This window comes from Hipposideros armiger, unplaced genomic scaffold, assembly GCF_001890085.2.
Source record: "Hipposideros armiger isolate ML-2016 unplaced genomic scaffold, ASM189008v1 scaffold_49, whole genome shotgun sequence".
NCBI classification, from domain to species: Eukaryota; Metazoa; Chordata; class Mammalia; order Chiroptera; family Hipposideridae; genus Hipposideros; species Hipposideros armiger.
This window is the reverse complement of record NW_017731399.1, coordinates 5,222,687-5,236,199: the sequence shown is the minus strand read 5'-3', so window position 1 is coordinate 5,236,199 and position 13,513 is coordinate 5,222,687. Positions and strand designations below refer to the sequence as shown.

At 39.2% G+C, this 13,513-nt stretch overlaps 1 protein-coding gene across 1 annotated transcript in view; it reads left to right on the top strand.

The window, feature by feature from the left end:
- SIPA1L1 (signal induced proliferation associated 1 like 1) overlaps positions 1 to 13,513 on the top strand; it is a 347,884-nt gene that overhangs the window by 226,480 nt on the left and 107,891 nt on the right. Inside the window, exon 8 of the mRNA XM_019640297.1 lies at positions 8,508 to 8,682. Within this exon, the coding sequence (XP_019495842.1) occupies positions 8,508 to 8,682 (175 nt within the window). The remainder of the gene's footprint in view (positions 1 to 8,507; positions 8,683 to 13,513) is intronic.

The following is a 13,513-nucleotide window of genomic DNA, read 5'->3' as shown; positions in this document are numbered from 1 at the left end:
GTATAACATGCTAAACCCATATAAAATTGGAGTAGAGCTTAAAAACATCTAAAGTACAATTGCCAGTTTGCAATAGAAACAATTGGTAGTCCTGTTTTCATTGGGAAATGTCAAGTTTTATGTACACAGTAGTGGTTTTGCCTAAATGAGCATCTCCATTGTTTTTCTAGATACTTATTTAAAAATACAAAGAAGTGAAAATATTTGTTGGGTTCTCTATTCTTTAAAAAGTTAACCTTCAAGTTACTGAAGTTAAAGAGGAAAAGTAGTAGGTCTGCATTATATGTCTCAAGAATAGATATAAGGAAAGAAGCAGTGTTTATTTAATAATAATAGCACTGATCTTTTGATTAAGGACATGGATAAAATGTTTTGCTGACTCAGCCTATTCCTTGCCCTGTTGCACGATTTTATTGAGGATAAATGAGTTTGACTAGCCATTTTCTTCTTTGATTCAGGCAGGTATATTTAAAGAATGAACCACAGGTTAAAAAATTTTTTTCCAAAACCTACTTTCTATGAATAAAGCTTTGTCAGAACAATTACCATTCCTGAAACTTTAATCTTCTTTTAGATGAGGATATCAGCTAATACATGTTTAAAGTTCAGGTGGGCACCAGAGTGGTTCCAGACAACCCATGGGCCCGTATGTACATTATCAGGAAGGCAATATCCACGACAGCCGTCAGGTCAGGGAAAGAAGGCAGTGGCACTGGTAGCTTCGTCTTATCCGTTCACAAGTGGTGATTCCTCTGCACTGGCTCCTCCATGCTTTTCCTGGCCAAGGCTGGGCTGGAGGACTGGATGGAGTCCTTTCCAGTGATTAACATGACTGATAGCAGTAGCATTCGGAAGACCCTTGGCCGTGGTAGGACGCCCGTGTGCAGTCATGGAGCTCAGCATGGCTAAGACATACAGTGAGGATTCTTTGGTTCATGATCCAAAAAGAATCACTGACTGCAGATATTTCAGTTTTCTTGATTATAAATTGTGGATTGCATTTTTGGTTCAGCTTTAAAATAAAGTTAAACGAGTTTTCTTTCCTATAGGACTCAGCTACCTAATATCATCAAATGATCCAGAAATCAGAGTAATTATGTTTACATCAAGGGATCTAATTTCCACCCTGTTTCTATCTCCTCTCATCCTTCCTCCCCCATAGTTACCACTTTTATTTTTCTTATGTTTTCCTATGTTTCTTTATACAGACATCACCAACTATGCATATGTAGTCTTGTTTCTCCCTCTTCTATACAAAGTACAGCATTCTGTAGATACTTGCTTTTTTTTACTTAGTAATATATTTTGGAGATCTCTCAATGTCAGTCCATAGAAAGCTTTCCTAGTGTTTTTGCTGCTGCATAATATTCTCTCGTGTTGCTATACCATAGTTTATTTTGTCAGTTTCCCTATTGATAGGCATTTAGAGTAATTCCAGTTCTTTTCTATTACAAACAGTGCTGCAATGAAGAATCTTTCCCTATATAATTGAAATTCATCTTAATGTCAAATCAAAACAGGTGCATTTATTATCACTTTAATCCCTAATATGAAGCGCTTTTTTGTGAGAAAATTTGCACAACATATTATGTGTACATCAAGATTATTGTGTGTATAGAATATTTTCTATACATTATGCCACAAATAAAAATAGATTAGAATATATGCATACACATATATAAATAATTTTGACAGCATCTCTGTCAGATTTTTTTTTAAACTTTCCTACCCAATATCCATATGTCATTTTTAAAAGTAATTTGATTTTTCTTAGTAATTTCCAATGAGGATAAATTTTCTAACTAGCATTTTTTTGCTCCCAGCACTGAATTTTTCCAGTTTCTTGTCATTCTGTTTGGAGGACAGTATGGTGATAAATCTTTAGGAAGTAGTTAAGAGTTAACATGTTTATGATGAACAAACCAAAATAAGTGCTATCAGTGTGAATCATGAGGATTTAAAAATATTACCAAAGTCTTCATGTTCAGTAATGGCCGAATAGCTTGTTGAGGACCAGCCCATCCACTGAGAATAACCAGAAACACTAGACAAAATATTTTTTAAAAATAAATTTGGATTTGCTTTTGGAAATAGAGAGTAGATGTATTTCCCCCCCCCATTCTTCCTGCTTAATATAGCTAAAACCTTGTACATTGTATGTAAAGCAAATATAAAATGAACCAGAACAGTGGAGAGAAGAGAGCAGATTAGCTAGGGACCTTGAGATTTGAGGAATGACCCAGTGGTCATTCATGATCAAAACTGAAATATAGAGAAATTTCCTCAACTTGATAACAAAAGAAAATCTACAGAAAACCTACAGCTCATATCATACTTAATAAATGGTAACAAGGTTAGGATGTACACTGTTACCACTGGCATTGAACATAGTACTGAAAGTTCTAGTCAGCACAATAAGGCAAAAAAAAGGAAAGAAAAGGGGTATCTATAGAGGAAAGAAAAAAGCACCCAACTGTCCCTATTGCAGATAACACGATAGTCTATGTACAAAACTCCAAGGAATCCACAAAAACTTCCTAGAACTACAAGGTGTGTTCAGCAAGGTTGTATTGTTCAACATCAACTCACACAAATCATTTAGATTTATTTTAATGAACATATGAAAACTGAAAGTAAAATACAGTACCATTTACAATCTCTCAATGAAAAATGAAATACTTGGGTATATATCTAACAAAACATATATAGGACTTGTATGCTGAAAACTAAAACACTAATGAAAGAAATCAAAGAACACCTGAATAAATGGAGAGACATACCATGGTCATGGATTGAAAGACAACGTATTAATGATATCCATTCTCTCCTAATTGATACACAGTTTTAGCACAATTGGTATCTAAAGCCTAGCAAGATTTTTTGTAATTATAGACAAGATTATTCTGAAATTTGTATGGAAAGACAAAGGAACTAGAATAGCTAAAACAATTTTGAAAAAGAAGAATAAAGTAGGAGAGATTATGCTACCTAATTTCAAGACCTATTATATAACTTCAGCAATTAAGAACTGTGTCTTACTATTTATTGGAAGGATAGATACATAGATCAATCAGAATTAGCCCCACACAAATATATCCAACCGATTTTTGACAAAGGTATAAATATCATTCAATGGAGGAAGGATAGGCTTTTTTAAAAAGGTGCTAGGACAGTTAGACATCCAGAGACAAAATAATGAATTTGACCTAAACCTCACACATTATGCAAAAATTTATTCAGATGGATCACAGATGGAAATATAAAACTATACAACTTTTTGACAAAAACAAAGTCTTTGGGACCCAGGGCTTGGTTAAGAGTCCTTAGACATAACACCAAAAACCTGATTCAGAAAAGAAATAATTGAGAAATTGGAGTTCATGCAGCACTTCTTTTCTTTGGATATTTGCTAATTTGTAAGAGGCTTGGGCCTTAAGTCTAGCATAAAGCTGCATTTTTAAAAAGTTAGGTGACAGATGAGAACGTTTCACTGATTTCATGGGAGCTGCAGAAATAAAAAATGTATTCAAGGGTCACTGGGGAACTCAGATCTGTTAAACAATCAAATTGAAATTCTAGAACTGAAAAAAAGAACAATTATAATCTCAGTAGATGGATTAAATACCATGTTAGATACAACAGAAAAGAAAATTGATGAAGGCAGGTTACCAGAAAAATTTTAACTGAAGAATGGAGACAAGAAAACATAAGAAAAACAGAAAAGTGCCTAAAAGGCATGTGGGCCACAGTGAAATACATATATGTAATCCAATTCCCAGGAGAAGGAAGATGAAAGCATTATTTGGGGACAGAATGAATATTCGAAGAAATACTTAGAGAAATTTCCAAAACTGATGAAAGATAACTTAAGACAGAATCAAGGAGCCCTGCCTTCCCTAAGTAAGATAAATACTAAGAAAATCAGACATAAACCCATCCAGTAAAATAAAATAAAATATTGCTAGAAGTAAAAGAAAAGGCCAAATTTTAAAACTAGCCAAAGGAAAAAATACCTTCAAAGAAGAACAGTGAGACAATTGGTTATTAAAATCAACCATTTGCTGAGCTATAAAGCATAAAGAAACGATGGAAGCCGGAAGACAGATCCAGTTGGTGAAAGAGAATAACTTTCACAACAAATTTTACCCAACAAAAATATTGTTCAAAAATATAGACAAAACTAATTTACAGTGGGAGAAAAATAAAGCAGCCTGAGGCTGTTAGTTGATGCAGGGCTAGACTGCAAATGGGAACCAGGAAATTTGGGGAAGGAGTGATGAAAATGTTCTTTATAGTGATGGTGGTGGCAATTTATTAGAACTCATTAAAGTGTGTGCCTCAAATGGATGCAGTTTACTGTTCAGAAATTATATACCATTGCAATTGATTTTAAAAACTAAAGGCAGATTTGTGCTTCTGGCCAAGATTAAGAAAGAAGCACTAGACTACCCTCCTGTGTGAAGCAACTTAAAAACTAGACAAAACAAAGAAACAGTAGTTTTTATGACATTGGACATCAGGCAATGTAGGATAGTGATCTCCAGGAGGTTGGAAACAAATGAAGTGAACTCTAAGGTCACGCCGTTTTTGTACCTGAAAAGCAGTTTCCAGGCTCTGCAGTGCAGGAGGGCCACCCAGCTGAAGCCCAGAAGTCTGAGATATGAAGCCAGGTTGACTCTGCCTCACAGAGCTGAGTACTGATAAATTACCTGCATTTGAGGAAACTACTTGAGGCCAGGGTAAGAACCACCCTAAAGGTTGAGGGAGGCAAATCCTCAGTCCTCTCACATGGCTGGAAATAGTTTCTGCTTCCACCAGGCCGACTGGACAACCTCAGAGTTCCCATGGCACTGGGCCAAGCCTCAGAATGGTTTTGCTGCAGCAGTGGGGCAAAATTACCCCAAATGAAACGCTACCCTGGTACAGCCTAATGGCAAGAACTGAAAGGATCCAGCTATTTCCAAATAACTTAATTCTAGCCCAGAACAAAGCTCAAGCACCCCTCAAGGGTTCACAGCCCACACTTGGAGAACTGCTGTGCAAAGAAATACCTCATAGTGACTGTTTTACATTTCTGGATTAAATCAAGCAATTTGGATGGTTTCATAAGAACAGTAAGAATTGGGTTGTTCTCATGGTGTGTGCCACCCCAGTGGCCTTCCTTGGCTGGGACACCAGGGAACAAGAGATGAAAAGGCAGCACTGCTGAAGAGGCCTGAGAACTTGGTTATTCACATCTGTTTCCACCACTAGGGGGCTCTTACTTCATCATCCATCTTTCCAGGAACTCAGTGCTGTGGAAGTCAGATGGCACTTCCTGTTTCTCTGATTCTGTGTTCGAGTCCCTACTTTATGAGAGGAAGAGCAATTTTATGCACTGTTTGTTCCCAGCTGTGGGAGCCCATGTCACTTTGGTGGGTTTTGAAAGACACTTTGCTTTGTTGAGATTCACCTGCATCTCAAATATAACCTTAGTCCTGCGGACTGACCATCATCACTTTTTATAATACAGATGTTTGTTGAGTATCCAAACACTGGCATCAGCGCTCCATGTGAACAGGTGGTATGCAGGCACACAATTGTATAGCATGACCCCAAGATTAGCCAAAACAAAACCCTAAACTGTGGAGAGACCCGACCTGTCTCAAGATGGCTTCTGGTGTCATCATAGCTGTATTTTGATCATTACGTAAAGGTATTATATAATCACACACATAAACCCATACACATGTGTCTGTGTCTCAAAAAAAAAATGCTGTTTTATTTAACCGCCTAACAATTCAAAACCCCCAAATGACAGCTCTAACTCTATTTACATTTGCTCTTTCTCTTGAAATGTCCCTTATTACATTTACATAACTCCTTAACAACTTCTCATCTTCTGGCAGGGAACATCGTTGCTCACTAAGGATTCCAGGAACCTGAGTTCAGAGAATGCCACCTACCTTGATTTAATTGCAGTAGAAAGCAAGGAGACAGTCATATTGTCACCTTAGAGGATAGAGCAGTGACATTTGGCAGTTTCAACCCATAGGAAATTTGACATTCTAACAAATTTCCTAATCCACTTAAAGGAGCCGTCCTTTCACAACCAGAAAAAACCAGTTTGTTCTCCTATCTGCAGGTGGAGTTCACTAGAGTAGAAGAAATCAGCCTAAACAAAACAGCTCATTGTCTCATTGTCCTTGCGTTCTGCTTCTCCAGCAGTTTGGGGGAAGTTTCCTTATCTTCTCTCCACCGAGAACTCTTTTTTTTTTAATAAATGAATTCTTTTGACTGTTGCATGGTGAAATCTTAGGCCTTTATCTAAGAAGTTTTTAAAAGCCATCCACAAATCCAGTGTCACTGATGCTTTCTATTGAACAGGGTGACTTTTGTCTTACATTGTTGCTTGAGAAGGCTGATCTGGGAGGCACAGAGCCAAACAGCAAATAACTCCAAGCCCCTTCCTTTCTCGGGATTGCTTCATCTCTGATGGATTGGGCTGTAGTAAGGGCTTCTTTTGTATTAGACTAGAGCTTACCACTGCTGTTTTGTTTGTGGAGACCTGATAGGGCAACTCAGTTTAATTCTAAAGTCAAGATGAAATCTCTACCTGTGGGAGTTCCCTTCTAAGCGTTAGCCACATTCAGACCTTTTTTGGGGGGGGGGGGTGGCACTGAGAAAACACTGAAATGTCAGTGGCGTGCAGTAGGTCTTATTCTGATTTCTCGTGTTGGGTTTTTCCTACATGTGGTATACAAAATGAACTAAGCCCTACATCTGCTTCTGTTAGTGATTACAACAAAGCCGCAATAATGTAAGGTGGCATGCTACTTTAAAAATATTCCAATATTAGTATTTCCAGCTCTTTGCAGGCTTCAGACTCGGAACTTGACCTTTCACTCCCGGGATTAAGCAGAGTAGTCAGTTGTGTGCATTTTCCAGAATTCCGGGGGAGCTCTCATGTCCGTGTGCCGTGTAAAGGCTGCTGAGCGTCCTTGTCAACTGCGTAGTGTGCAGTGGACAGGGGAAAGTAAGCAAGCGTTTTCCCCCACCACATTTTCTGTTATCACTGTTGTGAAGCTGTTCAGGTTCACAGTCCCTTGTGTAAAATGGTAAGAGCTGGGTATGTTTCAGAAGTCAGAAATGTCCAGATTTTAGCAGGGTAATAAAATACAAACACCATCTAGTAATGTTCCCAATGGGATCTGGAGCAGCACCCCATAAATTAGTGTTTCCATGGGGAAAATATGAATATGTACACACAGAGGAATACATTAAAAGTACTGATGTCAGCCCATAGCAAGTTTTGCTGCCAAATGGGTTTGCTTAAATTTGTTTTTTTACCTTTTCAACTTCAGAATTGCAAATAAGGGGCTGTGGACATATGTTGCAGTGATAGAAATAGAGCAAGAGAAGCCTTATTGAGTCCTGGTGATATTTAATAGAGTGGAATCACAGGACTGCCAGTTGTTACCTTGTGTCTCTTCCTACTAGGCTAATTACTTTCTCTTCCATTCTCTGACCTACTCTTTGCTTATCTGTCAGACGGGTAATATTTGCGTTATGGGCTGTTGTGAGGATAAACGAATGTTAAAACCACTGAACATAGTGATTTGCATTAATGGATATTCATTAAACACTAGCTATTAAAATTTTGCCTCTCCCCTTCCCCTTTTCCTTTTATCAGATAAAAGTTTACTGATGCAGTGGTTGCAATGCCTAGGTGATAATACCACCTTAAAATTTATTTGCAGAATGCCTAGACTTTTCAATGATGAATAAATGTTTTGATGTTATATCATATTTAAATCTTTTGAATGCTACATTCTAACTCTCTGAGGAAGGAATGCTTGCCACTAGCTGATTTACCTGTTATGAAGCCCCTTCTGAAGTTTCTGTCCAGGCACTCATCTTTTGGAAAAATATTTGAAAAGGGCATTGTTGATCATGGGAGTGCTCTGACAAAGATGTAACTGAGGTTCATAATTTAATACATCAGAGAAATGGCATGGGAAGATAAGTCTTTTCCAATGTTATAAAAAAAATTGCAAGGACATTAATGGGCTTTTTAGGGCAAACCAATTTATTTCAAAGTAGCTTTTGTGAAATAGACTTCTGTCTTTAAATTTGAAACGACCTCCCTTTTTGAAAGGGGGAGATCATTGGAAAAGAATTGCCTTTTGTTCTCAGGCTGTTTGTTTTTTTTATGGTTTTCTTTCGTACTTTGTAATCCATTAACAGAAATTCCCTAAAGTGTCAACATCTGTTCTAATGATGTATGGTCATACCAGATAGGAGATTTTAATTTATTTTTCTGGCCTTTCCTCTAAATTCATGAAGATTATAATTACCAATGCTTGCTCTACTATATTTTTTCAGAGCAGAGACGCAAGAATTACAACAGAAGATTTCAGGAAAGTTAGCTGTGTGATGGGCATTTTGCCTTCCAGGATGTACTAGCATTTAAGTGGGCCCAGGGGCACCTGCCTGTATTTATTGCCTTGTGTTGCTGCCCCCCACAGCTGAACTATCAGCAGAAAGTCGGCATCATGTACTGCAAAGCCGGACAGAGCACGGAGGAAGAGATGTACAACAATGAATCAGCCGGCCCCGCCTTTGAGGAATTCCTTCAGCTGCTGGGAGAACGCATTCGGCTCAAAGGATTCGAGAAGTACCGCGCACAGCTTGACACCAAAAGTAAGAAATACTTAGACCCTCCTACGACGCTGATTTTCCTCCTGCTGTGTTGATGTTCGTCTGCTAAATTGCCCATAAAACAACATTGCCACTTATTGCAGAAAACTGCTGGTGATGGAGGAGAGGGAGCCAGAGAGGGAGGATGTGGCTGCAGAGCAGTTGAAGACTCTTATCCAAGTTGCTAGGATTGATCTGGAGATCAATAGTGTGATCAGAGGTGTGGAGGGAATAGAAGGTGGACGCAGGTCGTGCAGAATGGCTCCTGGGTAGCGTTGCATAAATTTCACTATATTTAGCTGAATGTTAAAGTGATTAAAAACCCTAGCAACTTACAACCATCTGGTCGTCAGCCCTAGAATTTTTGACTTTCATTAATTAATTTCATAATCCCCATGCTTATCTTTGTAGCCTGGCTTTCTGTGGTTTTTTTCATTCACCTTTGTATTCTTTTAATATCTGCCAGGGTGTTTGTTTATTTTCTATTATTATCACCCGTAGTCTAACTTAATCTCTAGAAAAACAGTCTTCTTAGCTTTGGTATTAGTTTGGCTCATAAAGCGTGCTGATTAAAAGCACAATAACGAAGCAGCCTGTTTACTTACAGCTCACGAATGTACAAGGTTGTCCACTCCCATTCCCAAGTCGTTACTAAAATGCTTAAATTCTCAAGTATCTATTTTGGTTAGAGTATGTTGACTTCTGCTGTGTGTCTGTGTGGAGGCAGTTTTCAGTTTTAACCTCAAAATCTATTCACAGACACCTGTGACCTGTGTTTCTTTGAGAAGGTCTTTGGATTAGCACATCTGTATTGCAGTCTATAGTAATCTCTCTGATTTTCTGTACCGGAAATTAAATAAGGAGTCGAGTCATGAAAACAGAAAAGCATTCATAAACTACTGCAGGGAAGAATTTCCTGTTGCCATGGTTTTGCTGTTGCCAACTTGGAAACGACGTGCAAGAGAGACTATTAAAACCCATAAATAGCCTAGACTCTTAAATATTATTTTAACGTTCCATACTCTGCTTGTAACTGCATAAAATATTAAATCTCAATATACCCTTAAACTCTTTGTAGCCATATATTCTGACATTAAACCTGTACAATTCATTCATGTGGTCCCAATTTGTTGTGTTATATGAATTATCATCACCACAAAGAGCTATTGAAAGAGTCCGGGAAGAGAATGTAATAAGCACCCTGATTCTATAAATGAATGGCCAGATTGGGAGTAGGTAAGATTATGTATTATTTGTGTATTTACACATTCCCAGCCACCTGTCGACAATGAAGGGCAATGTGAGAAACGTATACCAAAGCCATACTTAAGCAACGTGGCATTACGTAAGGCAGTGGAAGAGGCAAACGACGCACTCTGCACGTTTTGCCCCCAGTATCCAATAATCATGAAGGCCAGAGGGGGGGGACGAGCCTTGATTGACAAACTGCCTGTAACTGTAGTTAGTTATTCAGTCCTTCAGCAGGGAAGGGTCCCTTTTCACTACAGTCCTTTAAGGATCCCTGTAACCTTTCGAGGCATAGCTCTTGAGCAGAAGAGTTCATAGTTTTCTGCTCTTTCAGAGTGTCAGGTTTCCAAAAGTGAATGCAAAGTAGGAAAGTGTGTTCATTCTAAAGGCCTGAACAAGGCATTATGCATGTTGATCTCTCTTACTCCAAGCGGGTAGGGTCAGAAACTAGAAGGGACCGTTATCCTCGTCATTTAAACAGGTATTAAACAATGATAGACAACAGGAATAGGGACCAACCAGCCTCTGCACACCCCAGCAGCCTCGTATGGGCCATGGCACACCCAGAGATGACACTTTGTTCTGTGCCCTGTGAGATAATCTCACCACATTTTATCTAACTTGATTTTGTGTGAAGAAGCTATTTCTTTCAATACAATCCTTAAAAAGAGAAAAATGCTTTCAAGAACAAGCGTTCCTAAAGGATTATGCCCTCTGCATATGACAGTTGAAGATGTCACTTGGATCTGTGGATTTTTATTTTTCACCAGATTAAGATATTTGCCAATCTTTATTTCTTTATTTTTTTCCTGACCCCCCCCCCTTTTTCTTTTTCTTTTTAAAGATTTTATTTGGGAATTGGGGGGAGGGGAACAGTGTTGGGGAATCAGGGAGCAGACAAGTTGCTGTCCTAGTTGTGGAGGACACCACTTCACTGGCCCATGTTGGTATTATGATCATTGCGCTCTTCTCGGGTGAGGCAGATCGGTCGCCGGCCATTGGACGGCTGCTCACGGCGGCTCACGGCAGTTCTCACTGGCCACTCACGCTGGCTGCTGGCCATTTCACGGTGGCTCATGGCAATCCACTGCAGCAGGGGCTGCAGCCTATGCCGTCGCCGGCAACTCATGGCAGCCCAGCTCCAGGTCGAGCTGCTGTTCACAGTCTTAGCTGTAGAGGGCACAGTGTCACTGGTCCATGTGGAACCCAAACCGGCGGCCCTGCTGCTCAGAGCTCGCGCTCCCAAGCCAACTCTTAACCAGCTGAGCCACTCAGCTGGCCCTCTGACCCCTTTTCTGAATCTCCAATTACATATGTGTTAGAGCACTTACTAGTGAACCAATGGTTAATGAGACTGTTGATTTAATTTTTTTAACCTTTTTTCTTTATGCTTTCATTTAAATAATTCCCGTTAACATGTATTCAAGTTCACTGTGTTTTTCTTTTCTTCCACAGTGTCTTAGTCTGTTATTAATCCAATCCAATTAAATGTTCATTTCAGATATTGTAGTTTTCCGGGTCAGAAGTTGCATTTGGTTCTCTTTTCATATATTTTCCATTTTCTCATTAGGTTCATGTTGCCCTGTAAATCCTTGAACATGTTTACAATAGCTGTTCTAAAGTCTTCTTGTGCTAATTCCATCATCCCTGTCATTTGGGATTTTCTCCTGCTTTTGAGTTATGTTTTTCTGCTTCACGTGTCTGGTTATTTTTGATTGGATAGATGACATGGTGAATATTTCACTGTTGACGGTATAGATTCTGTTGTCTTCTTTAAAGAGTGTTGAGTTTTGTTTTGGTAGGCAGTTAAATAAATTATAGAACAGCCTGATCTTTATGAATCTTATTTTTCTTAAGCTTTATTGAAGCATACCCAGAGCAGTCTTTACTTTCTGACTGAGTTATCCCTATTATTAAGGCATGACTTCTCTTGTATCTGAATACCTGCATATTCAATGAGGTATCTCCATTCCGGTTGGTCAGAACTCCAATGTCTTCCTCTCTGTGTGAACTGTGAGAATTGTTTGGCTTATAATTCTCTGGGAGTGGTTCTTTCGCTAATAGTTTTGTTGTTGTTTTTTTGCCTGGCTTTGGAATCTCACCCTGTGTGCATGTACTTTAATACTCAGCCTGCAAATTAGGGGACTCACATGCAGATTTGAACCTCTAGGTAGTTTCCTCCTCTTTGGTACTCTGCCCAGCAGATATCATGGGCTTCCTGAACTCCAGTCTGTTTTAGCGTCCCTCTTTGAAGCCCTGCTCTGCGCCATTGTTCCAAAAGTGCCTCCAGGTAGAAAGCTGGGTGTAATCATAGGGCTCACATTTGATTCTCATCATTATCCATTGCTGCCTATTATAAAATGTCTGAAAAATTGTTTCAGATATATGTTAACTTTTCTAGTTATTTAACAATGGGAGAGCAAGTCCTGTAGCAAGTACTGTTATGGCCAGAAGCAGAAGTCCCAAATACTTTTCATACATGCCATCTGTGTAACCTCCACTGACCCTGCTACATACCAGTTATCCCCATTTTATAGAATTGCCTTCTTTAGAATAACCAACATGTCTAAGATTAGACAGCTAGTAAGCATTAGGGAAAATGACCAGATCCTAGTGGTATAGTTAATGAAGTACTCAGAGAAAGCATAAATGTAGAATTTAGCACAGCGAAGCCCAGAGCTTTGCCTTGTGGCTATGTCTTCCCCTCTCTCAGCCCTTGGGCTAAAAATACCCAAGCCATCTCATGAGACAGCTCTACTTGTCATGTATTATAATTATATTCAGATTTTAGTACTTTGGTAAAGGAAGGAGAGGCTCAGGGAAGGAAGGATTGATGGAACTATTGAACCATTTCTCACCCCCCCCCCATTTTCTGTACAAAGTTCATTTTCCCATCTCAGATATAAGGATCTCTAGCAAATAAGCTACAAATATGTCAGTCAGGTTTTGGTATTTGCAGTAGTGGATTTTTTTGTTTCTTGTTTCCGCATTTGGATGACATAACCTCTAGATAATTACAATCCTTTTACACTACAGTAAACACAAAAATAAACTTCCTACCAAGCAGTTTGTTATTTGAAAACTGGAGACCACCCTCATTTCGAGCTGTGCATATAGATTATTATTTGGGAAGTTATTTCTTGACCGAGATTTGTTTGTCAGGTCAGCACAGAGGAGACTTAGAAGCCCTTTGTAAGCATTTCTTCAAAGCCTTCATTCGTTTGCTGCAATATTAGTAAATGCTTGTTACTTCTCCCATTTTTTAGCAGTTTGTTATTGATATTTGTTTTTGTTTTTTTTAAGATTTTTTTTTTTTAATTGGGGAATTGGGGGAAGGGGAACAGGCAAGTTGCTGTTGTTTTGTTCTTCAGTCTAGTTGTGGAGGACATTGCTTCACTGGCCCAAGTTGGCACCATCATTGTGCTTTTCCCGGGCGAGGCAGATCAGTTGCCGGCTTCTGGACGGCCACTCACTGCGGCTGCTGGCCCCTCATGCTGGCTGCTGGCTACACACGGTAGCCCATGGCAACCCACTGCAGCAGGGGCTGCAGCCTACACCGTTGCCGGCGACTCATGGCAGCCCAGCT